Below are 26759 nucleotides of genomic sequence, written 5' to 3'. Positions count from 1 at the left end.
CTTACATGTGGAGGACTATCTGATGATACAGGTAGCTAAAATCAACAACATGATATGTACCGGGGCTGAGTGCCTTCTACTGAGATGGATGGCACTTTCTTTTCAAAATAAAAGTGCCCCACAGCTGTCCTTTTATCACTCCTGCCGACATAAACAAGCAATGCATGCGGCAGTCAAAGAGTGACGGTACATCCACTGCAAGATGTACACATTGAAAGAAAAGTGGCAGCTGTATACATGAAAAGTGCAACGAATCGAATGTTGCATGGAGTATTTCAACAAAATGGCTCTGCTCGGCTATTCATAGAAAGGAGCTTGTGTCGGCAACCGCTTGCTCCGCCTGGGACCTGTTTTCATTCACGGGAGCAGTGATTAAACGCGAGAGAAGACTTTTCACCATTCAGCACAAGAAATCACAGGACAAAAGCCGGTGATTTCTATCTGTCCCTGAATTTCTTATTCAATCTCTTTTGTGTCACACTTCCCCGCTCTAATTAAAGAAAAGTAAAATAGACACACACACAACAGCTCAGAATGCACAAATCACGTTCATGAATATGCATCGCGCGAGGATGTATCTGCCATGCATGTGAGGGGGGGGGCGGTGACGACAAACAAAACAGCAATAGGTAAATTGTCCCGACGCACACAACATAAGATGAAGGGAGAAGAGTTTGTATACATTCTGCACTTAGCATATGGCAAACGAGCTCTTGAGAAGGGAAGCTGACAATCCCACACGTCAGTCTTGTCAGTCTCATGAGAGTCAATTGAACACTGATCACCTGTGCACAGATGCAGCTAACCTGTTTCTATCCCCTGGTGGGTACACGGTGTGAAACATGTTCTACTTGAATGCTGTAAATCACTAGGCCACACCTCGAGTCTGTGTATGCTCGCTTACACACACACACACACACACACACACACACGCAAACCCGATTGATCCAGCCTCAAGACAAATCCATTCCCTACCGATGGATTCATTAGTCCTTAATGGGCCTATTTTACATTGTTTGCTTTGGGTAACACATTGTGCCTTTGAATTTCACTGGGATCTAAGATCAATGGCCCTCTCCAGGTATGCATCACATGTGCAGAAGTGATCAGTCTTCGCGTGTGCCATTATAACTTCCGTCGTTTTCGACATAACGCGGGATCAAGGTGTGCATTAGGGTGACAAACCTATTACAGTGTGTTTACTTTCTTTTGTAAATGAGGTTATAACACTGGTATCATTTACTATCCGCCACAAATGCAAAGGACTTCTTTGTGGATTGAGCTGAAACTGGAACCGAGCCATATCCCCGTATGGCGAAATTATTCTTTGATTGCCAGAGGTTCAGGTGAGGTAATAGGCCATAGCTTTATACCTTCTTCTATTTCACAATTAGACAATGAAAATAAAAGTGTATTTGAATTCAATTTTGCGGCGCACATTCTAAAGGTGTGCTAGGTGCAGTCAAATCAAGGTCACATCAGTCAGAATGTGCAATGATCATTATCCCCGTGGTCCTCAAGAGCATTATTGCTTTAAATCTCCTCAATGAACATAAAATTGAAGCAAAATGGTTTCCTGAGTGACCTTGTGCACATAATGATGTATCGTCTATTTTAGGCATCATTCTCAGCATGAGCACACAGAAAGCTCTTTTTCAGTTAGTGGCTGTTAATATTAATAATGGAAGCTTTTAGTTGTGACCGGCTCTCTATTAACCCTGATACATTTACAACCTGTCTTGCTGAAGCGTGTATGACACAATGCGGTAAGTGAATTCAAAGGCAGGAGACATTGTGCAACCTCGGTGACCAGTTTTCACACAAAACATCTGGTGGAGTTTATATCCTTACTCGTTTAGTGTCCCCCAGTTTGTCCTTTTGTAATGTGTGATATTTATGTTTGGTTTAATCATCTGTCCTTTGTCCTCCCTCGGCATAGACACACCTGTAAGAGTATTTTAATCTGCTGTAACTCACAATAAAAGGACCGCACTTTTTATGTTGTAAAGCAACTGGATTCAATAGTCTATATTTGTACTTTTAGCATATAATGTTGTTGATTTTTTTTCGTTATTTTGTTGCCATACATATTCACAGACTTAAACGCCGGTATAGGCTGCCCAGTTTGTGTGTTCCTTCTGAGCACTGACATACATAACCAGCCTGTAAAACCTTTACAGTGAAATACTAAAACGTTCAGGGATCTCTGAAGTGAACATGAGTCATTGGCGAGCTGTTACTGAGAAATCAATATTTTACTCTCCAACATTTGTTGGCACGGACGAACGGTTGGATGGGTACTGATGGACTTTTTACTGATGGACTTTTTTTTTTTTTTTTAAGGAAAGGAAATGACAAGTGTGTGAGTCCAAAGAAAGAAGTTTCATTTCAGAAAGCACAAAATTGGAGTGGAGGCTGCTCTTGTTCTGCTGTGCAATTCCATAGCTTCATCACCGATCAATTACTTTAAAGACCACTGAAGGGGAAAGCAATTATTGTCTGAAAATATGTAAAATCTTTTGGAGTGCAATTTTTACCAGCAGACGTCTCGGGTTTTTTTTTTTCCCTACATACAATACCCCCAATAATTACAAAGATGGAGTGAGAGAAAGAGAAAACGGATCTTCTGAGACAAGCAATTCCACAAGCATGAAAAACACTCCATAAAGCGTTCCAGTCAAACCCATTCTTTTTTTTTTCCCAGCTTATTTGCCCCATAGGAGAGAGATGCTCTCCTTGACACACTTGCAGTGCATATTTTAATGATAGTTAAGGGGATATTTTTAAAAACATCTCACTTGACTTGTGTGAAATATCCACGTCTCCAGGATATTGCTATGCTTTCGTGCATTATTAAACTGTAAATCATTTCGCAGAGCAATGCTGAAGCAACCTCAGACTCAGGCTTTTCCTGTTTACGGTTGCATGAAAAACATCAGTCACCAGAATGTGGCAACCTCCATGGCGTCTCATTTACATCACCGGGAGTCCTATAAAAACATGTATGAAAATGTATTTAGAGTGAAGAAACACATCGTGAATTTTAGCAATGCGTTCATCTGTTGAATAATCTGTAAATCATCCTTGTGCCTTGTGTCAGAAGACATGCCACACTGTCTTATACAATCTAATTTTGCCTTTTTGCTTAATTAATGCAAAGCTTTGAATGCTTACTTTTGACAAATGCACCGGCTTAAACTCAACCAACGCGTCTTGTGTTGCAGGCTATCCTCGTTACACGGTGATTGGTGACCACGGTTCAGGGGAGCATCATCTGCAAATCCAGCGCGTCGAGCTGATGGATGACGCCGTGTTTGAGTGCCAGGCTGTCCAGGCTGCCATGAGGTCCCGTCCCGCTCGTCTCACTGTGCTAGGTGAGAACAAAAATAAAGGCACACAAAGCACCACGGCACTGGCACCATGCACCTCCAGACCCTTGGGTCCAATGCAGCTCATCGTGAAGGCTTCCCTGGCGTCTCGCTCACTCCTTTCTCTTCCCTGTTTCATTTCACTTCTGAAGTGCTTCAGTGGGTTTGAGGGGCGAAACAACAACAACATAAGATCACAGAACCCATCTCATTACTCTCTTCCATATATTTGCTGGATAAAATGGTTGATATTCAACACACTCTTAATCCAAAGCACCAGACAAAAAGAGTACTCGAGCTCAAGGGGCTCGAACAAACAAAATAGTGCATCACAAGTGCAACTGATGAATACCTTGTTATTTCCACATGCCTTCTTTCCCCAAAAAGAGTTTCCACAGTGAATCCTGAGACCATAGCATCTCGTTTGTATGAAGAATGTTTTTCATTTGGCAGACAGTGTAGATACGACAGTGGCAGCCTCCGTTTTCATGAATACTGTAAGCTTGACGTTACGTTATAGGCTTGTAATTCATTTTTATTGGGTTATCGTTCAGCTCTGAGATTTCTGCTCTTCTTGCATACGAGAGTGCAATCACATCTCACTTTTGGTTGCTTCAAGGTTACTGTTGCCTCTCTGCCGTTGCCTCCTTCCACCTTCTACCCCGTGACAGCTGGAACAATAACTGAAATCAGTGAACAAAGTAACAGAGACAAAAGGAGAAGGAATGGAGCAAAAAGAGGGGCTTGTAAGATGGGGTCTGCCATGTGGTATCTTCGCCACAAGCGACTGGTCCGCCTTATTGATCCAGCCTAATGAAAAGTGAAACTAACGATTTGTAGGGGAGAAGGCAGCAGGAGAAAAGGGGAAGACAAATTGCAGCATAACAATTCTCTGATTACCAAGCCTTCCTGCAAATGGATATGAGCGAGTGATTATGGACACTTCCACGGAGAGCTACTGTTGATCTTTCCATACATCTTCAGATTCCTCGGTCAAAAACCTTGTCAGTCCATCCTTGACAGCAGGAAGAGACGTTAAAGATGAGAGAGAGCCATTGTCCTTGGATTTGAATCTTTAAAACAAATACAAAAATAAATCACATATCCTGACAATAACGGCCTTTTCATAACCCTTTTCAGTACACACAGGAGTTTTCATAGGTGGGCCACTGCCATCTCGTTTGAAAACTTTCCAGTGTGAGCTGCTTCCGTACACTGGGGATGCAAGTAATTCTTGGGTTTTACTTTAATCCCCCTGTGAATGTTGCTTTCTTAATTTGGCAAACCCTGCACTGACTACTCAAAATAATTAAAGCAAAGAAACAAACTCGACTTTGCACTGTAAGTGACAGCAGCAAAGCAGGAGTTGGCACTACTGTATTTAAATAAGTAATCAGCTATTTGAAGAAAAAAAAAAAAGGAAAGGAAAGGCTTTTATTAGGCAAAATGAGTGCGAGAGAGTTTATCATTCCTCCCAATGAGTCTGAATAGGAGGTGTTTGTTTAATCCTGTGCTGAGCCAGCTGACTCCTGACTGCACCTCCAGGTAGAAATCCAGGCCGACAAACACACAAGGCAATGGAGGAAATATATGCAAGGCCTGTGTCACTGCAAACTCCAAGCTGTCAATTACTTGCCAGCGGTGACAGAGTGTGTCTTTTGACTTAGAAGACAGCTATGGACCCACACACCTATGTGTGCGCACACACACGCACACTCACATAGGTATATGGGCCATTCTACCGAATTCGTGCAAAGTCCAGAGTTGGAAACACATTTTCAAAAGTTGTTTTTTTCCAAAAACCTTGTCCATACATATATTGTACCATATTTCTATGGTACATATCTAGTAAAGGCGCAGTCAAATTTCATATATTAATGTCTGCCTGTTCTTGAAATGTTTTTCAACTCCTGAAATTTGTCACTACCGTAACACAGCAACACACTGCAATAAAAACCATTATATTAATCTGTTAATATTGTGTGTCCATACACCCTCTAAAGAATAATTTTAGTAATTTATTATGAAGGGTTTTACAACTAAATCACTTAAAATTATTTTTTAAACAAAATTTCAAAGTTTATTTTCTAAGACTCATCAAAATTTAAATGCAATCTTTTTTGTAAAATGAATTACACTGATCATAGAGATCTCAGAGTTCATTAGTTATTACATTGAATGTATATTTAACCAATAGTTATCATAAAATGTTATTTAATGACTCAATTCTTATTTTATTTTACAAAACATTCAGTGTTACGGTAGTGACCGCACTGTTACGGTAGTGACTGCACTGTTTTGCTCATGACCACAGTATTTTGTTTGCAAGGTTGTATTATATCCCCTCAACCTTATTGCTTAATATTAACTCATAACCTGCCTTTTAATGTGAATTTTACCAACACAAATGTTATGTCTCTGATATGTGAACTTTAGATGTGGGTTGTCTGCAGTCGTGTTGAGAGCTGCCTGTCGGAGCTGCCTAGTGTTTCTCTGAGCATAGAAACAAGATTGTATTTTCTGAGCAACCTGCTTGTCAATGCGCTTCTTAATCCATGTTTCTCTTTATAATTGGCAGACTTGTATTTTTTTCTGCAAATTGTGCATGAGTGTGTTATGGAAAAGAAGGGTCTTTCTGATATGCACAGGAACTCTGTGCTTCCATACTTCCTTCTGAGTTTTTGTTCTTGCAGAACATTTTGACTTCTCTGGCCTCACGCACAATCTATGGCACCGTTTTCTATATTTTTCTTTCTTCCATTCAAGTTTATTTTTCTGTGGTCACGCATTCCAACGTCTCTTATTAGTCTCACTAGAAGTGCGTGGAGTAACAGTCTCACTAGAAGTGCGTGGAAGGTGAGGCGGCATGGGAGAAGGCGTGGCAGAGGGTGTGGGAGGTGGCGTGGAAGTTGTGCACAATCTCTCCATCTCTCTTTGACTTTTCACCAACAGCCTGTGATGTTGCTGTCTTTTTCGCCATGATCTTCTGACCTTCCTTTGCTCCCTGTCAGATAAATCACTGATAGATTTGATCTTTCCTCCTTTCTTTCGTTTCTAGTTTCGTTCTCTTTCCTTCTTTCCTTATCATATCAAACATTATTTAGCACTCTGAGATTCTTAAAAATGAAATGTGCTTTACAAATCAAATATAATAACATTATTATTATTATTATTATTATTATTATCATGTTTAATGAGTATAATGTAATAATAATGATGAAAAATGTCCTTAAATATGTGGAACCGTACACCATAATGATTATGTCACAACCGTAACGTTACAATTCGTTACGGTTGTGACTGTTACGGTTGTGACATTTTTAGCTAATTCCTAGCATAACTCAAACATGCTAACAAGTAATTGGCTAGGAACATATGTTTGAACAGTTGTACACACAACAAAACATAATATTTTGTTTTGAGCCCCCAAAAGTGTATTTACTTGGAGATAATATGTGTACGGTTGTGACAATTATTAATGCAACATGCTGATTTTCAGACTTTGGAGCCCATTTACTTAAAAATTATGAGAGGTAATATCTCACCATGCAGCCATGAGGGACAGGGATGCAGTGTCATTTCTTGGTCAGAAATTCTGGGGTGTGACTAAAACCAGGCTCCACCCATGTGGTAAAACAACTCGTGTTACGGTTGTGACATGAAAGTGTGGGACAGCATTTTTTAAAGCATGTTTTGTAATTTAAAAAAAAACTTCAAAATGAATCTAAATGTTTTACATTCTGTTTAAAAGAAACCAAACATATATTTTAAAATACACCATTGGAAAAAATGACAAAATTCTTTTAAGTATTATTTTCATGGATTGAAATTTAGGGCTTAGAGATTGGGACAACTACTTCCCAATAGAAAGTACCTAGGAAGGTAGCATAAATGATGATTTTGTATATATTTAGCTTAATTACTAAATAGTTACAGTCTTGTGTTTACCTAGATCATAACATAATCTTAGTAAATATTGAAGGTCTGAATTCTTAATTGTTTTGTTAAATAGTTTTTTTATTGTGGGACAGCAATTTGCACGAATTCGGTAGAATGGCCCATATACACAATAAGCTTAGACACACACACACACACAGCCTCCCTTCTCCGAGCTGACAGCAGAATAAATCTAAAACTCTCTCCTCCATCTTTCATAAGTCAATATCAGCCCAAACTCCTCCATGTGCCATATCAGAGAGGGGCTTCTCTCCTCTTGACTTGGATAAGCTCGAGAATAACATAACACAAATATTTCTTAACACAGAGGGAAAAACCTTTATCGCTGCCAAAAGGGGGAAAAAAGAGCACATTTTCCCCATTTACTTGCGTTTCTTGCGAATGACCTCCTCAGCTCGTCCTTGTAAAAGTCAATTTACAAGTATTTAATGAGTAGCGAGAGCTCTTTTTCTTACTTGTTTTACTCTCAAAAAATGCAAATTATCGAGGGAAAACACTTGGATGCAAAACTAACAGTGATTTTAAACCCATGTGAGCGTTATGCATAGCTTACCCTCACATGCCAAAAGAGAATCAAGGTATTGTGAATTAGTTATGAAGCAAGCGAATAGAGGGTTTCAGGTCCAAAAAATACCCCTGAGGCTAATTATAACCCTTGCAGCAGACCTTTGCTCTAATCTTTTTTACCTTAGGTTGAGGACCAGTAGAACAAAGAGAAAGGAGGTTATCATTCTTTCATGAAGATTCCATCTTCAGTCCTTTATTGAAATGTCGTGTCACTTCAACACATCATTCTGTCAGTAATGCAGAGCCGTGGCATTCTTTGATGGCCACGTTTCCTCCGCTTAGTGTGTTTAAAGCCTACACCATTAATTCAAAGTTTACAGAGAAGCGTCATCTCTGTTTAATTGTATTGTTTTAGATAAAGAAAAAAAAAGGCATTTAGCAAAGACAAACTCCGAAGATCAGTTTTTAATGTTGTAGTCATTCTCCTTCAGTACATTACACCTGATCGGCTCCCCTGTGTAACGAACACAGTTTGTTTTTCATAGTTTGACCTTTTTTCACTTTCAAACTTCGTAACTTCAATGCTCCAAAGGTTAGGACAGAAAGTGTAGCACGAGCAGGGAAAGTGTGTAAAGCTTGATTTACTTTCTGACTTATATTTTTTTCATAATTATTTCCTTCTCTGCTCAGTGTAAGGTCACATGGGTCACACTGCAGGCCATGTTTGTGACATAAAGCAGAAGTTGGAGCAAATGAGGCAAAAATGTGAGCCTTCATTGGGGAAAATGTGTGTATTTGCTGCAAATATATAGCAGTTTCTCTCTTTTGCATTAGATGCTTTTGCTGCTGGGAGATCACAAGCCACTTTCTTTATCCATTTGTTTGCTTAATATTTGACCCCACTTCACGTGATCTAACATTTCAGCCCGTCAGTTGTTAAAAAAGAGAAAAAGAGACCGTTCAAAATGATAGGCATCAATGACACTGAGTAGAACGTGATTGCGGTCCTCTGACAAACTTTTGGGATGCCGCGTGCATTGTTGTGAGGTGTTTGTTTTTCTTTCCTGCATTGTTAATGTTTTGGCCCAGTGCTTCGACAACAATACTCATGTACACAAAAGCCCAAGGGCATCTTTTGTTAATGTCATCGCTGAAGCAGCTACTTTTGTGGAGAAGTCTAACATTCGTTATTTCTCAAGGATCATCCTGCCATTCTCTTCATAATGGAAGTGAACTTTGAGGGCATGGTTGCAAAAGGAAATTAAAACTGCTGCTAATTCCGCCGCTGTGTGAACTATACTGAACAATGATAGGTTTGTAACGAGACATGCAGTTTGCCTGCTCACTTGAACTATCATTATTATTATTATTGTTCATGACATTATTATTTGGGCATGCGGCACTTAATGTAAGTGGAGTGTCAGAGCTCTTTGTGTAACAGCTCAGCAGGGCTCCAGGTAACTTAAATTAGTCTACTGTTTCAGGAGTGCTGGCTCATTAGCTCGCTGTTAATTACAGTAGATTAAAAGTGCGTGTGTGTCTGTGTCAATAAGTGCTTTGTGCGAGAGCATGCTTTTTTGTTTCCTTTTTTATTAACTGTAATATAACTTAGCAATATCCATATCCGTCTTGCTGCCGAGTGCTGTGTTGAAACGGTACAGTATATATTCAGTACATACAAAAAACTATATCTAAATTTCAGTGAAGGCCTATAACAGGTTCACCGAAGGCGTCCAATGTGTACATAACCAATTTGTTTCATGTAAAATTTCATTTCTGTCTACTCTAGCATCTCAGGTGAAACTAAGGGAGAGATAGGATGTCCCAAACAGCAGCCATTTACAGAGACAATTAGACTGAGGCGTGTATAATACACTGCCCTTTTCTGCCATTTTGTCTGAAACATGAGATATGACGATAACTACATCTATGATATCAGAGAGTGTGTGTGTGTGTGTGTGTGTGTGTGTGAACAGCTGTGTGATTATTTTGGACAGACTGTGTGCTCTCTGCTTCTTCTTTTTTTTTTTTTTGCCTCAGCATTTCAACAGAAGGACGACAAATAATACAAATGCATCTGCGAGCTACACAATAACAGCACCAACTGTGTGCAGGTGTTGAGCTGATTTAAATTCACTCTGCATAGTGAAGTGAGGTTTGCCTCAGCTGTCAGAAACTGATGATTAGCGTTAAGAAATATCCCAAACCATCTGCATTTACCCATTACATTTATGCAGACGCTTTCCCAAAGTGACTCAAAAGCGAGGGACAACACTTAAGTATAATATTAGATCTTGAGGAAAGTACTAAGTATTAAAAGTGCCCAATGAGGCAAGGTATAGGAGATTAGGTAAAATGCACTGAAAATACACACTAAGTGGTGGATAGGCATGTGTATGCATTAAATGTGTTAGGTAAGTGCTTTGAGCGGTGATTATTCTTCAAGAGGCTCTTGAGGAGAAGATAGATTAAGACGCTCTGATATATTTCGGTGATTCATTCCAGTCGAGGGTAAAACAAAAGAACTGTGACTGGACTGTGACAGGATTGCACTGGCAGCCAATAGCTGCTTCTGCTTCTACTTCCGGAGAATGAGACACTGCATGTGTCATTTAGAAAGGAATTTTTTCAGAATAAAAAAAAAAAAAAAGAAATTGTGTTCCATGGAAACATTCAGTGGTTTAGAAGGCTGTATGACTAGAGTTTGAGTCAGTTTGATTCTGACAGCCATAGCCATTGGAGGTCAGGGGAGTGGCAATGTGCCCTTTCAGACTGATTGAAGATGAGACACGTCTTCACATTCTGCAGCATTTGTACCTGCATGAAAGGAGACCCAGTAGAAGGGCAATACCAATACCAATGTCCTGTACCAAAACCTATGTCTGATGGCCTGATTCTTCTAATGCATATTATAAGATGCATGTTTGCATCTTATGATATGTATGTGAAGTGACATACAACACCACACTCTTGTGCTGAGTTCGCTTTTAGACAGAACTTCTTTATTTTTAACTGCACGTTTGGGGCCCAAATTTGAAGTTATTTCACTCACTCACTCACACATACACACACATTGTTGAACTGCATCCTTAGTGAGGACACTCACGAACCCTAACCCTAACCCTAAACATAATACATCACCTAGATGTCTAACCCTAATAATCCTTAATATACTGTAGCCTTAACCTAAACCTTAAACCAAGTGTAAACAGCCAATTGAATGTGTGACAGAACATGAGCATCACCCAAATTGTTGCCACTACCTTTTGGTTCACACAAACACACACACACACACACACACACACACACAGCCCAATTCAGCTGGATGGCAAGCACTGATGTCAGCACCATCCCAGTCTATCAAGAGCAGCTTCTGTGGCTGCACATGACTGCGCTTTGAGCCAGCACTGACAGCTCTAGGATCTCCCAAATCCTCATCTCATCTTCATCCTTCATTCTCTCCATTTTATTTTGCACTGCTCATTTGGTAGATCATGACACACATACTTTATTCAGTATGGCCTTTTAAATTTCTTGGGTTGAGTTTTTTTTCTCCGCTATTTGATTAATATGCATCCTCTTTATTCCTGTATCTCACATCACGTCAAGCCCACATTCACAATCCTAGTTTATTCTTTACTTTCCTCCAAATCAGCCCCCTGCCGTTTTTCTTCTTCTTCTTCTTCTTCTTCTTCTTTTTTTTTTTAACGAGTAGAGGCCTACATTTTTACTGTCTGCCGTTCTATTTGTGTTTGCCATCTGCTACTCTGTTTGTGAGAGTCAAATGATTGTGTGTGTTCTTCTCACTTCCATTTTCATTCAGTAATTTTACGCCTCCACTTTCTCATGTCTTGTGTATGTCTTGCAAACAGATGTAGAATGACAGCACTCGAAGACGTCCTGTGATTTGGGCCAGTGAGCCACACATGTCTCTTGTATTCACCTATGCAGCTTTTTCTATTCTTTTTCCCTGATCTATCTATCTATCTATCTATCCATCTATCCATCACAAACTCAAGCTGTCACAGTGGGGTGACAGGTGGCCAATGCAAGTTTTTTTTGAAGAAGACAGGCAAGTCAGGAAGCTCATTGTTCTTCAGACCACGTCCGCTGAAGCACAGCACTACAGAAGATACACATTGCCAGCATTCTCCAGCGTCCTTGTCAGGAGCCCTTTCGCATTCATTTGCCTCCAAAATGACTTTTTCTTCCTTTGCTTGTGTTCCTGGAAAGCTGGGCTGCTCACGGGATTTAATTTGTTGCCTCGGAGAGGTTTCCCTGAATATTGGTTTGACCTGGAAAACCCAGCAGGTTCACCGTCAGCAACACCATTTTCAACAAATGTCAGCATCCCACGTATGCCGTGTACACACAGGATGTGACGCGAGTTTGTCGCGCAACAAGTTTACATACAAGGTCAATGCAGAGACACGAGCAGACAGCCAGGCCGCATGAATTGCGTCTATCGTGGCATCGCTCGAGTTGGAAGTTTCCAACTTTGGCGGAGATTCTCCAGATGACGTCACGTTTACTTATGGATGAGAACCAGAGTGATACCAACTACAGGCATTTCGTCCCAGCTGCGGAGCATCTGCTCGTCATGTGAAAGTGTTGTGAACGGTTTCTTCTCTTCAGACGTTCCCTCAACATGTTCAGCCATTGGTTGATTGTGAAAAAGCAATGCCCGTTACTTCTGTCTTCTGTCCAACCTCCGGAATCTGCGCAATTGCTGACGCAACGCACTAAAGTGGATTGGTGGATGTTATGTTTAGTGTGTATAGAATTACTCGGTAAGGTAAAAGGCTCCTTTATGATCCACAGGGTTCAGGGCAGTGACTTATTGGTGATCATGATCTTTGACTTGGATAAAACCTGTAATCACTGAAATGCATCTAAATGTCAGCGTCTCTGCTTATGCATGCCAACAACACGCGTCGATGCTTGCATGAGAGAATGCAGATTTGTCAAAGTGTTAAAAGGGATTATATTATTATCCCCAAGAAACAAAAATGTAGTGAGTGGAGCAGGGTGTGCAGTGAGTCAGCCCTGTAATTAAAGACGAGCGATCAATCTGTACCACTGACCACACTACCTATGCCAAATCCATCGAATGGCTGCAGTAAAGAGCTAATTTAGAACCATTAGGGATTGCCGAGTTAGCAAACAGCCCAGTAATGATGATGGCTGATTCAAGTTCAAGGCTTGGCCTCTGTGTAACTGTCAGGCCTGCAGTCAAATGGAGGGATCAGTAAAAGAATTCAGATGAAAAGGAAAAAAAACCTAAAATGTGCTCTTCATTGATTAATGATGAATAACTTTGTGTATTATGCTTCATTAAATCATTCAATCCTTGATGTGGTGTCAATAATCTGCTTTTATCTTGACCTGTCATGTTTTCGGCGCATTTCGCCACAGCACGGTACGGCACGGTTTAAGTAGTGTTTCCACTAGCATAGTTCCTGGTACCAGGTGCTATTTTTAGTACCTGATCAGACGAGGTTCCAACCGTGCTGAGTAGGTATGCAATGTACCTACTCGCATACTAGTCCTTGAGTCATTCAACACCTTTTCTTTTTTTGGCCTCTCTACTTCCTTAACCTCTGGATTAAAATCACAACACGCCTTGCCATGTGGTTCTCCAAATTCCTTTCATGTTGCAGTGCCTTTTGAAACAGTCTGAAACTGGTAACACATTCACAATAGTGGGTCAAGTGGCATAAAGTGCATCACTTGGTTTTGTGGAGACAATGATGTTCAAGCCTGTCGACTGGGCAACAGTCTGTCAAGTGTCTTCTGCAAACTTATTTCAATGTTGAAACTGTGAGAACACAATAAAAGACATAAAGGTCCAGCGGTACGGAGGCAAGGCGGTGGCAGCCAGGCATGACGTTCTTCTCTTTGTCTGTTCACCGTTCACTGTCAGTGTTCTGCTCGCAGGAAAGCCTCCAGAGGGAGATGACCTGAAAGTGTAGTGGTGCAACATTTGGTCTGCCAGTGACCTCCTCTCTCCATCTGCATCTGCATCCGTCATTGAAAAACATGTGAAAGTAGAGACTTTGAAAGGTCACACAGTGAATTACGGAAATAGTCTGCAAGATTAAATTCGCATTTACTCGGGTAGCTGTCCGACCCTCTAGCATGTATTTACTCTTAAATATGTAAATGTGTGTAAAGAGCAATATTTCCTTAAAGGGGGAGTAAAAAGCCTATAATTTCTACTTCTTGATTAATTCTTAGCACTTAAGGGCGTAAGGGATCATGGGGAAGTGAGGGAGTCCTGTTAGCCACATAGTGTCAGCCTTCTAATTCTCGCCTTCTCCACGAAACGTCTTTATGGAGGTCCAATTCCTTATATTTAATAAATGTTTCAGTCATGTGTGTGAGAGAGCACTGACAGCCGGTAACACTGGATCTTATAGCAAGATTCCCATTTCCTTTAATGACGAAAAGGATGTATTTTAGTGAACCTTGGTTCATAATGCATTTCCCGTGCTCCCTGTCTCATTTAGACACCATGCAGTAACTCGAGCTCTTCTTGACCTTGTTACCAGTTGCCTCGTTTCGCAGATAAGCAAACTGTGTTGTCTGATCTGCAGTAGCGCTGACCTGAGATCCCTCTACCTCTCTCTAGCCATCTGCATGCTAATGAAGACCAGATGAAAGAGAGCATGCTGGAGTTAACACTATGTCCTAAACTCAAATCCACAAAAGGAACCACTGGAGTGTGCAATGCAAAATTGTGGATCCGGTTGGTCAGAGTTATTCGTCTGGTTGCAAATTTGCCTTCACCAGTCCCACACTGGCGTGATTCATTTCTTATGCGTATGTGTAAATGTGTCGTAATGATGCTTATGTTGTTTGACAAATTGCACTAACAAACATGTTGTACTTTTTTTTTTTAGTCAACAGTTTTATGTAATAAAGGCAGCATTAGTCATGACAGGAAAAGACCAAAAATGCCACCCCCATGTGCTAATTAGCCACAGCTCTTGAAGACTAAGACAAACACGTCTGTGACAGAGAGCTGGAGTGCAATGTTCCTGAATGCATGCCAGCATTTACAACTGCAATCTGATTTCATAATGCACAGAAATGAGACGTTTCCACCCTAAAATAGACGGGGGTTACAGTATCAAGTAAAAGATCTCTTCATCTCGACAGCTTCGCCGTGAATGCTCATTCTCATTCTCATGCCATTCCAGTCTGCATGTGTTTTACAACTCGTCTGCTAACAAAAAGATTGTTTTGTTTTGTTTGACACTTCTTTTGATCATTGATCGTAGTTAGCATGAACAACAAATACTGTGCACTTGCAGTGACAACACGTTTGCTTATGCATCACAAGAAATCTCACCCTCCGGCCCTGCTAGTTTTAATTTGCAGCTGCATCGGTGTGAAGTCTTTCATTTGCATTAGCACTAACTCTGATACAGCATTGGTATTTGAGTGAAAAGTAAACACAGAGAGACTGAAATGAAATTTAACAGTAATACTGTAATATTTGCAGCATCATTTCTGCCAATGTCTCCCTTGCGCACCAGGCAGGTCATTTTACTGAAGCATTGAAACAATGGGCACTGCCACTAACAATGAAAAATAAATATTCCAAAAGAGAGGTAATAACAGAACATTTGATAATGTGAAACATAAATATATGGCAAATAACAGTAAAGTGGAGTTAAATAAAGAGATAACTTTATCTGGAGAGGGCGCAACTCAGAGTGCTATATATGCACAGCTCCCTCATTTATGTCTCCCATAAAACAGCCCCCTTACACCTATTGTCATTAAACATACAAAACAGTGCCCTGAATTAAATCGTCTTTCTTTTCATTCGTCACAGAGCTGTCTGACAGCATAAATCTTACCCATAACAACCTTCCTTCCAATTATGATGCTTTTGCAGGGAAATATGGCAGCTGCCTGCAGCCTTTGATTTCATCTTGCCCCAGATCTGCATTGTAATGAGCACTCAGGTCAATCAATTATTCACTGCAGTTTCTTTAAAAAAACAAAAACAAAAAAACAACCCAAAACAGATCAGCTCATGCACATGTGTGTGCTGTGGAAATCTATGTTTTACTGTGAACCTACACCCTTCACTTAGTGGCTCTGTTACTGTGCACAATATTATCATTTGTACAGTAAACTTAGATGTTTACCCTCTTTTTTTGGCATCATACATTCCCATATGGGCATTAAATGCATGTTTCCTTTGTCTTTTGTGCTTCAGCGTGCTGTGTCTTTTCAGTATGAGGGAATGCAATATCACAAAAGGCATTCCTCACCAGAGTGCCCTCGTTCTGCATTCAACAACGAAACAGCATGTTTCATATTGATTAAAAACTCAATTACATACATACTAATGGTCTAGGTTTAGCGTGATTTACACAGTCCGTATTGATTTGCTGATGTGAAATCTTCCATTCATTATCATATGTTTGTCATATGGCTAACACACTCCCTTTTATGTGTTTGTACCAATAGTTCCCCCAGAGGACCCAGTCATCAGTGGAGGGCCGGTGGTGAGTCTGAGGGCTGGTGATCCACTTAATCTGACATGCCATGCTAACAATGCCAAGCCAGCAGCCTCAATTATTTGGATCCGCAATGGAGAAGTCCTTAATGGGGCCATGTACTCCAAGGTAAGCATACTGTAGAGGTGTGTGTCATGCCAGGTTTGTAGACCAGCTGGGGACAGAATGTGGTTGACATGACTGTGCTTTTGTGTCCTCAACAGCAGTTCTCTGTGGTAAGATGGTGAAACGATAAGTGACTTTGTAGATTTCTTTTTGGTGTTTTGACGTCTCGAATAATTAAAAGTGACGGTTTTATTTTCTGTGCTGAAATCTGCCTTGTGCATGCACACATCCTGGGTAATCAGGATGGACTGGTCAAAGCAGGACAGTTTCGCACCTGTGATTAGAATTCATCTCCTTACACTGTGTGTCTCAAGTGACCACTTGATCAATTCTCATTCACCAAATATGCAAATAAAACACAAACACTGCGGTTTGCAAAGACCAAAAATACCTCGTGTTTGGCAGAGGGGCTGTGCCGGTCAGTGAATTGGGCATCGCTCCACAATTAAAAATAACGCTCGCTCTCTCAGGGACAGGGCATTTGTAGTCAACAAGGAGGTTCTGCTTTTCAAATCCTTATTCAGTCAGGGCCTCTCTGCGTTGGGATTGCATGTATGTGTCTGGGTTTTTTATTTTGGTTTGCACACCCATAGTCCAAAGACATGCAGATGGGATTTAGTCACTAGTTTGTGTGTGTTGCGTGTAAAACCAAGTCACGGCAGTTTGCAGTCGCGCAGTGATGACTCCGCCCACGTTGAGGAGGTACTATACTGTTATAGTACCCCACAGCCCGCGGCCAAGTGGAAAGGGAACTTGACTTGTAACTGGAGGGTCGCCAGTTTAAATCCCCACCTGGCCAAAAAGGGCTGGGGTACCCCTGAGCAAGGTACCCAACCCCCAAATGCTCCCCGGGCGCTACTCAGTGTGGCAGTCCACTGCTCCTAATTCTAGAATACTTTCCCTAAGGGGATTATTAAAATTCTTTATATATATTTACAGTATAGTATTACACTATACTGATCCCTCCGTCCTACTTTCATTTCATAAAACGCAATTATCGCTGTTCATACCGTCTTGGTATTGTGTGATATACGCCATATACGCTACACGCTCATGATTGACATTAGCCCTCAAGGCTAATCATGCAATCAACACTGTCATGTTCTATTTCCATTTATACAAAGGATGTAAATAAATGAGGCACTTTAGACTAGTAACACCTCCCCTGCTTTCCCCTCACTCCCTGTGCTGCCTCATCCCATTATCGGCTTTTTTCAAAGAGCAGATAAATGCCATTGATTAGACTGGGGTACAGCACCAGGCCGATTTGAATAAAGTGATTGCTAGAGGTGCCGCTTACTAATGGTGGGCGGAGAGCGCACTTCCTGCCTCCACTTCCTCTCAGAGCGGCAGCAGATGTGAGGACATTCTGTGCGGGTAGATGATGGATGCTTGCACTGAGCCCAAGTATGTCCCTCTTCCCTCTTATGTCTATTGCCAACCATTAAAGTGCTATGGGTTTGATTAAAAGGAGATGACTCTTTTTTTGGGTCCGAAGAGCAGTGGGGGGACATTTTGTAAGCATAATCATCTGCTCTGATGGTCTCCTTATATCCTGCACATGAAGAGGACTAATGTGAGCAGATGTGGTGCTGGATTCACAGAAATGGCTTTCCTGATGGTGTTATGTTTAATGATATCTCTGACCCAAAGATAATTTCCTCGAAAACTTCATCTCCCTGACCTCTTAGAAAACTATTAACTGGACCAGTGATTAAAGAGGAAGAGTGTGATTAAATCTATTGCTTATTAATAATGTGTGTTTGGCTTACCATATCAGACGGTCACTGATTTGATGCATTGCTGATCATTAGTGAAGGCAGCTTCAGAACTCTAGTATATTATGGGGGGTGGGTGGAGACATAATTACGGCTGTCTGCATATCCTTCTCTTTCCTCCTCAAACTCTCAAATCCCATCTGCTCATTGGCTAGTTGTGGTTTGGGAGTTTGCTGATTTTCTGTGTTAAGTTTGCTCTGGAGTCGTGTCGCTGTCAAACCACAAGTGTATATGACTGTATGTTGAGCTGCACTGCTCGTCTACAGCTGTACACTGCAAATGTCTATCTCTACAGTATAGTCCAGTCCCCTGTTTCACCATCTCTCCACTTGCAGTGTTACAGTTACACAGTGGCTGTGCATAAACACACAAACTTCTCAAACTCACCACAAATTTTGCACAGAGATAATAAATCAGAGTAATTTATTTATGTAGTCATTTATTCATACTACTTTCAACCTTAGAAAGCTCAGCAGGATAAGATTATGTCTAATGCATGATTGGCCATATAGTTTCCACTACTGCACATGTGAATTATCATAATGTATGCAAGGTGGACGAGACGCTGAGTCCAGGGCAGCGTGACAAGCAAATCTGTCGGTAGAGATCTTGTGTTTGTTCCTCAAGCTTCAGACCCTGTCAGTGCAGAATACATCCACATACATCGTAATACTGACTGGTGAGTTAATAAGTAAGTAAGTGAGCTGAATGGCTGAAGCGGTCTGTCTCTGTGAGGAGTGAAATACAAAATTATTCATGCCACAGCTTCAAACTTCAAACTTTTAAATATTTCTGGTCCAAACTGAAATCATCAGCAATGTCAAGGTTTTTTTTGACCCCGATTTGGATCTGAGTTTTTCTGTTATTGAGTATTTGCTGATACTTTATCCTAAATATTTATTCAAACGGCCTGTGTTTGTGGCTCACATTTTTTATGTTCATCCAAACAAACTACTGAAAGTCACGGTTCAGAAAGTAAATTACTGTGATGAATGAAAGTTCAGTCGGATCAAGTGTACCATGGAGAAATGTGAATTACTAAAGAAGAACATGTCAGCGCTGTTTGATTTGTTGATTTGAATGGAGCAGTGTCGAGCCTCGCAAGATGTGCTGCACGTTCTGATTGTACAATTGTGATTCACAGTGGCAGTGTTTCTCTCACAAATTATCTTTGACAAGTAGCTATGTGCACAGAGCACACAAACCCACATCAGCCAGGTTTAATTATTGAGCGCTGATATGACAAACCACTAACATTTAGTTCCAGCAGAAACAGAAACCGTCTTCAGCTTTCAGTCAAAAGCTAAGTTAGCTGTTGCTGTATTTGCGTGACAGACGCCCGGCTCACGCCGAGACAGGCGGCTCCTGCTAATCCTTGCTCAGTGCAAAGGTGCTGCTTCTTTTCCCCCCTTGAGCTCGGAAATCACATGACGCAGCCTTGCACATACATGAAAAAATAGCCTCTTCTAAAACTCAATATTGGTACTTTTGCCATTCATGTCTTCACATGGCCTCCAGGCAGTGATATGGAAATTTATCAGTTTGTAATTTGGCATGGTGTTGAATTTAATGCAGCAGCCAGCTAACCGCCTTATCTAAGATTAATGACTTCAGACAGGTCCAGAGCGATGAGGGAAACAATCCTGACTGTGTCAGAAAAAGGATATTACATTGACATATCCTGTGCCTGACAGCTAATGTGCTCTGCTTTAGAAGTGGCTCAGGCACAGCTATGAATTTCATAACAAGGTCCTTCATTTACAATGTCCCCGTACTGAAATATCCTCATTAATACCCCAGTCAGTGACGTAAAAATCCTGTTTTTGAGAATGTAAATATGCTTAAGCAAGAAGGAAGGCACATAGATTATATTTGTATTTAATAAAAACCCTTGCATTAAAATACAGTGAGGAAATGATCACCGCTGGGTCACTCAATGACAGTAAGTCACAGTTTGAGCCACTGATTTCAGCTGATGATGAATGGATAGTGATTAACATTGGTTACATTCAAGATGTACTTGATAAACTTTTAGTCCGTATTTCTTTTCATGAAATAGTCTCATATTTCAACATTTTACACAGTGAGTAAAACACATGTAGAGAAAAACTGTCTTAAAGACCGTTGTGTGCCGACTTTGAAGTGGAAGTTTCTGTAAAGTGTTCAGGTTCTCAGTTGATAACCTTGGTCAACATGATAGTTCTGTATTTATGTGAGGAAAATAGTTGACGCTGTTTACTAAAACAAGGTTTCCCGGTCTTCAAAAACTCAGAGCAACAGTGAGCTTAAAGAGATGGCAGAGAAATGCGTCTTGACTCTGTAGTTGACCACACTGTGCCCCATTGCCCACACAATTTGTTCTGGTCAGTGACTTTGTTCTATCCCGCACTGGTTAACATAGACTCCCAGAGCCCTCCCCTGAGCATTTTGAGGAGAGTGAGAGCTACCGAGCGCTACCAACCGATTCCAGATGGCTTCCACAATATAGGACTCAGAGGATGAGCACTGAAAAGAAGATTGATTTCCTTTGTGCAGTATGACAAGCCATGCACTAGAGCACAGCTCTCCAGGCACACAAAAGAAAGGCTCAAAAAACATATTTCTATGTTCTCTTTATTTTTCATATCATTCAATTTTGCAATCAGATTGGACTTCTCTGAGGGTTTGCCTCTGGTCTCCCAAGAGACAGCATGTGTGCATTATCAAATGTGCAGCTTTTATTTTCCTTCCAGTTGTGTTTCATCAGTTTTACACCTTTACCATCAAAGCTTATTGTGTGTATTGCTCGTTCCGGGCTCTGTTCTGCTAAGACTCCCAACTTGGATTTCAGCTAGTGAGCTTGCGGCGTTTATAATTCTTGGTAATCCAGTATTGTTTATTACCCATAATCAGAACATTTGAAAATCTATGCTTTCAATCCAGACCTTGCGTCTACATAATGGCCTGTCCTTCCTCACTCTTTGCAGACTTTGTTGCGGGATGGTAGAAGAGAAAGCACCGTGAGCACGCTCCACCTATCACCTTCCAACATCGAGACAGGGCAGCACATCATCTGTAAGGCCTCCAACAAGGCAGTTCCCAACGGCAAGGAGACCAGCGTCACAATTGACATCCAGCGTGAGTAAACCACGTTCTCCTCTCTGTGTCTGTATTTATTGCTCGTTCTGGTGTTTTTCTGTTCCCTTGAGGATATGTTGGTTTTCTTGAATTTTCTTTGTTAATGATCAGTGCAGATGGGACAGGGCGGGGTCTCTGCATGACATGCATTACTCAATATATGTGGTATTTCTCAAATGCACAAGCGTGAAAGTGTCAGACAGGCACAGATGACAAACACTAAACACAGGATTCATTTTAGGCTCTGATGGATATTTAAAATTGGTTTCCATTCGCCTTTCACACCATGTTGGTGGGTGGATGGAGTGGTGATGCATTGCCTTTTTGTTCGCCTTAATGAAATATCAAAGATGTCCATCCAAAATGAATGGGACTGTCTTTTTTTTTTTTTAGTCCAGCTACCTGCTTTATGTGGCACTATGCTCACTGTCTCCACCTCTTTTATTTCTGTGCTCATGCCATCAATCTTTTTGATGAGAGCATGCACAATTCCTCTCTAATATAGACAAAGTAAGCCCAGCGTGTAAAACACATTCTGCCTCAATTGTCAGGGAATCTTTTTTCCATCAAGACGCATTCACAGTAAGGGAAGGGCTTTGAACAAAGGGATTTTGCATCACTCACAGCCCCTTCAACACCATTAAGTATGACTAATAAAGCAGAAAATGCTATTTAGAGAGCCATTATGACTGACGGCCCCATTCTTTTCATTATGTGCACCACAAGAGGCAAGCATGGCAAGAGCGGGCACAGCACGAACAGGCCAACTCAAGCGCGGGAGTAAAAATGATTAACAGTTGTTAGTGTTTGCAACCCGAGCAGTTTGTCCCTGTTGTCTTTTTTGCCCTGGAGTCAGAGAGGGATATGTGCCTACATGTTAACTGATTTGTCACAGTGTATAATGATGTGGCTGTGATAAATTCTCACCATCATGGCATCATCCTTTCTAATGATTCAACCGAGAAAAGAAATGAACGCAACCGATTCCTAATTAGCATTCCAAAATGTTGTCTTTACACAATTAAAGCTCCTGAAAATGCAGTGAGAGATCAAAACTGTCGAGACTCTGACAAGGCTCAGCCTCGGATTTTTCTACCCATCGTTCTTACCTCCCTACCTCCAGCCCTGCAGAGCTGACAGGTGAATTGTTCAGCACAGTTCAACAGTTTCTGCAAAGATCCACCGTCAAATGAAGCTGCTTCAAAATTAACATGGTGTCAGTGAACTTTGATTAATTTGTCTTGTTGTAACAGTTGGGCTAATTCCAATGCTGTCGAATTTGACTTACAATATACTGTATGTCCACTGTAAAGACAGGCCCTTGAGTTGTTGTCAATATGTATTTCAATTGGAATGATGTTGTATGAATTTCGCTTCGAAAGCACGTGCACAAAGCTGACTTCCCAAGTCTATTTTTGTTGCAACACCTTGGTGAAGTGATAACATTTCATTTACAACAATAATTGTTGAGAATGGAATATGGTGGAGGCAAACACCTGTAAACTGTTGACTAGAGAATAGCAGTCTTAAAGCATGTGTTAAAGGATCAGACACTATAAACATTAGGTCTACATCAATGTGGCCTGTGATATTACTCCACAGAGGTCAGTGCAGTCGTCCAGCTTTGGTAAATATAGATAGGAAGCGGCTGTTGATTTACTGGTGGTCCCAAATGGAATCGGACTCAAACTACAAGGGCAGTTTAATAACTTGTTACTGGCGATGGAAAGACAAATCAAGCATCAGGGTATGTTTATATAGTCTTGCAAAAGTAAAAGTACCACTATTTTGATAACATTTTTATTTAAGTACAAGTACTGGTCAAAAAATTTACTCAAGTTGAAGTAAAATAATAGCTTAATTAAAATTAAAAACAAAAAGTTAGTTACTTTTGGTTGGAGTTCTTTCTTGTGTTGTGCAAAAGGGACATGTGGACACAAATCTCACATGAATTGTTTTTAATTAAAGACAAACCTTTACAAATTAAAAGTGCTGACAAAATAAAATATGTAAACACATAATATATCAGTCAAAATGGGTCAAAGGTCACAAACGTTCTCTCAGGGACCTTAATTCAATCCAATTCACCTGTTCACATCATTCACCTTTCATCATTCACCTGTCCTCATCATTCACCTTTCATCATTCACCTGTCTTCATCATTCACATGTCTTCATCATTCACCTGTCTTCATCATTCACCTGTCTTCATCATTCACCTGTCTTCATCATTCACATGTCTTCATCATTCACATATCTTCATCATTCACCTGTCTTCATCATTCATGTCTTCATCATTCACATGTCTTCATCATTCACATATCTTCATTATTCACCTGTCTTCATCATTCACATGTCTTCATCATTCACATGTCTTCATTATTCACCTGTCTTCATCATTCACATGTCTTCATCATTCACCTGTCTGGTGCAGGATTTATTTATTTTTTTAACCTATTTTATTTTTTTAATTCAGGCCAACAGTTTTTTTTTTATACTCAGCAACGGATTGATTTAAAACGTAGTGAAGTACAGTACTAAAAAAAACAAAAACATTCTTCAGTAAAAGTACACAAAAAAACTACTCAATTACAGTAATGTGAGTAAATGTAATACACCGAAAACATTTGTAAGTTTTATGACGTGGTTATTACATCATTCAATAACAAAAAAAACTGTCTGGCTCTTTATTTATTCATTCCATGGGATTTGCAGAGAATCCAAAGCCTGGATTTGGACACATTCAGCTACAATGAGCAAGGAGACGTCTGGACACATTGCACAGATTCATAGACAGATAAGAGAAACAACTAGGCATATTCAAATATCCAAACCACACCATCATACAGTATGTCCATCTGTAATGTTCAGCATATGCTAACAATGTAAAAAGCAATCTAATGATTCTTTTGTGTTGGATTTCAAAGAAGCTCACAAATCAAAGAGGTAGTTGTTAATTATTTCTTTCCTTCATCCTCATTTATTACTGAGGATAAATCAACGATAATTCAATAACGAACACAGGTGGAAGCTAACACAGTCAGAGACAACTGTCAAGCAGTAGAAAATGGTGAGACAGGGGAACATAAATCACCTCTTTGGAGCACAAGAAACAGGGCCCTGTCTTTATATGCCCACTCGACAAGTTTCTAAGTGAGTCTTTCTCTGAGAAGGTGAGAGACATCACACTACCTATCAATGTAATGGTTCCTTCAGGCGCTTCCTGTCAGCTTCTGAAGTAAACTTGACCTTCTATTCTTTACAACAGCTCGTGGATGTTTCTCGCTGTTCTATAGCAAGAAGCAGTCACATGTCAGGATCTAACAACACTGGTTCATTATTGTTGGCACTTTTAAGGGCTCCAAAGAGAAAAAGTACACAGCCAGAAGCAAATATTAGACATACACTACCTTCTATTTACTTGAATATCATCAAACATTGCCATACTTTATGTTGCAGTCATTTCTTCTCATAGTATGTGTGATAAACATGAACTCAACGGCAGTTATGTTTGCATTTCATCTGTTTAAAATGTACATGTTTTCGAACGACAGGCTAAAGGTCAGGCCCTCAAATGTTAGTAATGCTTTACTTCATGATCATAATTCATGATAATAAGTAAATATCATGGATTATTATACAGGGCTGTATAATAATGATGATGGTGTTGTGTTGATGTGCACACGTTGTTTTTAACTGTGTTTTTAATGGTCATAAGAATGTTTTTTTAATCGAGTTTCTGACCTTTCTGTGGGTCTGCAGCATGTCTGTGTTTATAAAAGTTAGACATGGCTTTATGACCTGTTTGTTGCCACAAGCTACAGTGGCAGGGGAAGAACAAGAAATGTTGAAACTCTGAAAAATTGTACAGCCACTGTTTAAGTTTTTTGTCTTCCATGATATTTTCCCAAAACAATATAATATATGGAAAAAAGTTGCTAAAAGTAGATGCAGTCTCAATTTTGGATATTTGTTTGAAACAAACAAAGGTACAGTTCATCCCTTATGACAGTAACTGTGCAAACTGGTTGCCATGTATAGCACCCACATTTATTTTGTTTTACAGTGTGTTCAATGATGTGTTCTCATGACTTTTTGAAGCACTGCTAAATGTGCCCAAAGTTGGAGGTATTTACAGGAACCTCTGATTAACGGTTACATTGTTAGTCTGTATTAAAGGTGAAGCTGGACTGCAATTTAAAACCATTACCTCTCCTCCAAGATCAAATTGACTTGCATTATAATGTACTGGGTTGTTGGAAGTCCATTGGATCCTTTTGATAGAAAAAAAAAAAAAGTACTCCATTTTAGGTCATTGTTATCTAAAGTGGAAAGTAAAACTTGTACAATAAAAGTTCTTTGTACAAAAGCAACGATTGTGCTTAGAATCACGTGTTCGACCTCAAACATTATTTTATTTCTGTTCTCCCTAATCAGAAGTAGAAAATTGCACGTTGACAGATTATTGAATTCAGGGTTAATACCTTGCAAATATTTCCCTGGCTCTATGTGATAACTATGTATTGAATGCACAAAATGAAATTGATATTGATGCTCTCATCAAACAGATGACAAATAAGCAAATTTCCCCAGATGGCTGTGTATCCCCTGAAAACATGATTATTGTCCAGTGAGCACTTATGCTCTCTGAATAGAATCAATAGCTGGTATTGGCCATTACATTTCTCTTTGTGTGTGAAACCCGATGTTAAGAATTAACAATAAAGTCTCGTTTTTTTCCTTGCCCTGAATTATCCAATTGACCGTATTAGTGAGATAATATTAATAGCAACAAAAGTAATTAAAACCTTCTCAGTCTGTATGACCTACTCAACATTTTGTATTCCACACACTTCTAAGCTGATGTGCTCGTTCTCTCTCTCTCTCTCTCTCTCTCTGCTCAATTCTCAGAGCAATCCAAATGACAGCAATCTCAAAACAACTCAGCACATTGCTCTAAAAGCTTAAACCAGCCTAAAATCCAATGCATTTCACAATCATATACTTTTTTTTTTTTTGTTATCATTGCTTTAATGCTCATGATTTATGTCCAGCTCAGCTTTTCCATTTCTACAGAAGTTCATATTATGTTATCTAACCAAGGGTTAGGCAAATTAGCATCCAAATACAATATGTACTGGTGATGTTGCCAGAACGAAGAGTATATAGCCATCAGAGGTGATTCAGGACCCAGGATAGACTGCTGACTTCAGTTGTCCATACCAGTCCATTAGCTGGCTGTAATTATTTGATAGCAGTGGGGTGGTGACTCCCTAATGCTGTTTTCTCCAGCAGTATGACTTAACTTGCATTACATCCTTTGGACTTTAATCACTAAGACCCCCTCCCGTGGCATAAAACCTCTGCAGTGAAATAAAATTCTGATGTTAC

The 26759-nt window shown here is 40.2% G+C and overlaps 1 protein-coding gene across 10 annotated transcripts in view; it reads left to right on the top strand.

The window, feature by feature from the left end:
* The window catches only part of kirrel3b (kirre like nephrin family adhesion molecule 3b), a 148268-nt gene that overhangs the window by 85630 nt on the left and 35879 nt on the right, over positions 1-26759 (top strand). For all 10 annotated transcript variants that reach the window (XM_044032042.1, XM_044032041.1, XM_044032040.1 and 7 more), the window contains exons 4-6: positions 3225-3374; positions 16320-16477; positions 21219-21369. In XM_044032042.1, the coding sequence (XP_043887977.1) occupies positions 3225-3374; positions 16320-16477; positions 21219-21369 (459 nt within the window). The remainder of the gene's footprint in view (positions 1-3224; positions 3375-16319; positions 16478-21218; positions 21370-26759) is intronic.

The sequence above is a fragment of the Solea senegalensis genome, linkage group LG8 (assembly GCF_019176455.1).
Source record: "Solea senegalensis isolate Sse05_10M linkage group LG8, IFAPA_SoseM_1, whole genome shotgun sequence".
Lineage (NCBI taxonomy): Eukaryota > Metazoa > Chordata > Actinopteri > Pleuronectiformes > Soleidae > Solea > Solea senegalensis.
The sequence above is the reverse complement of the archived record's forward strand: the minus strand, read 5'-3'. Positions and strand labels throughout refer to the sequence as shown.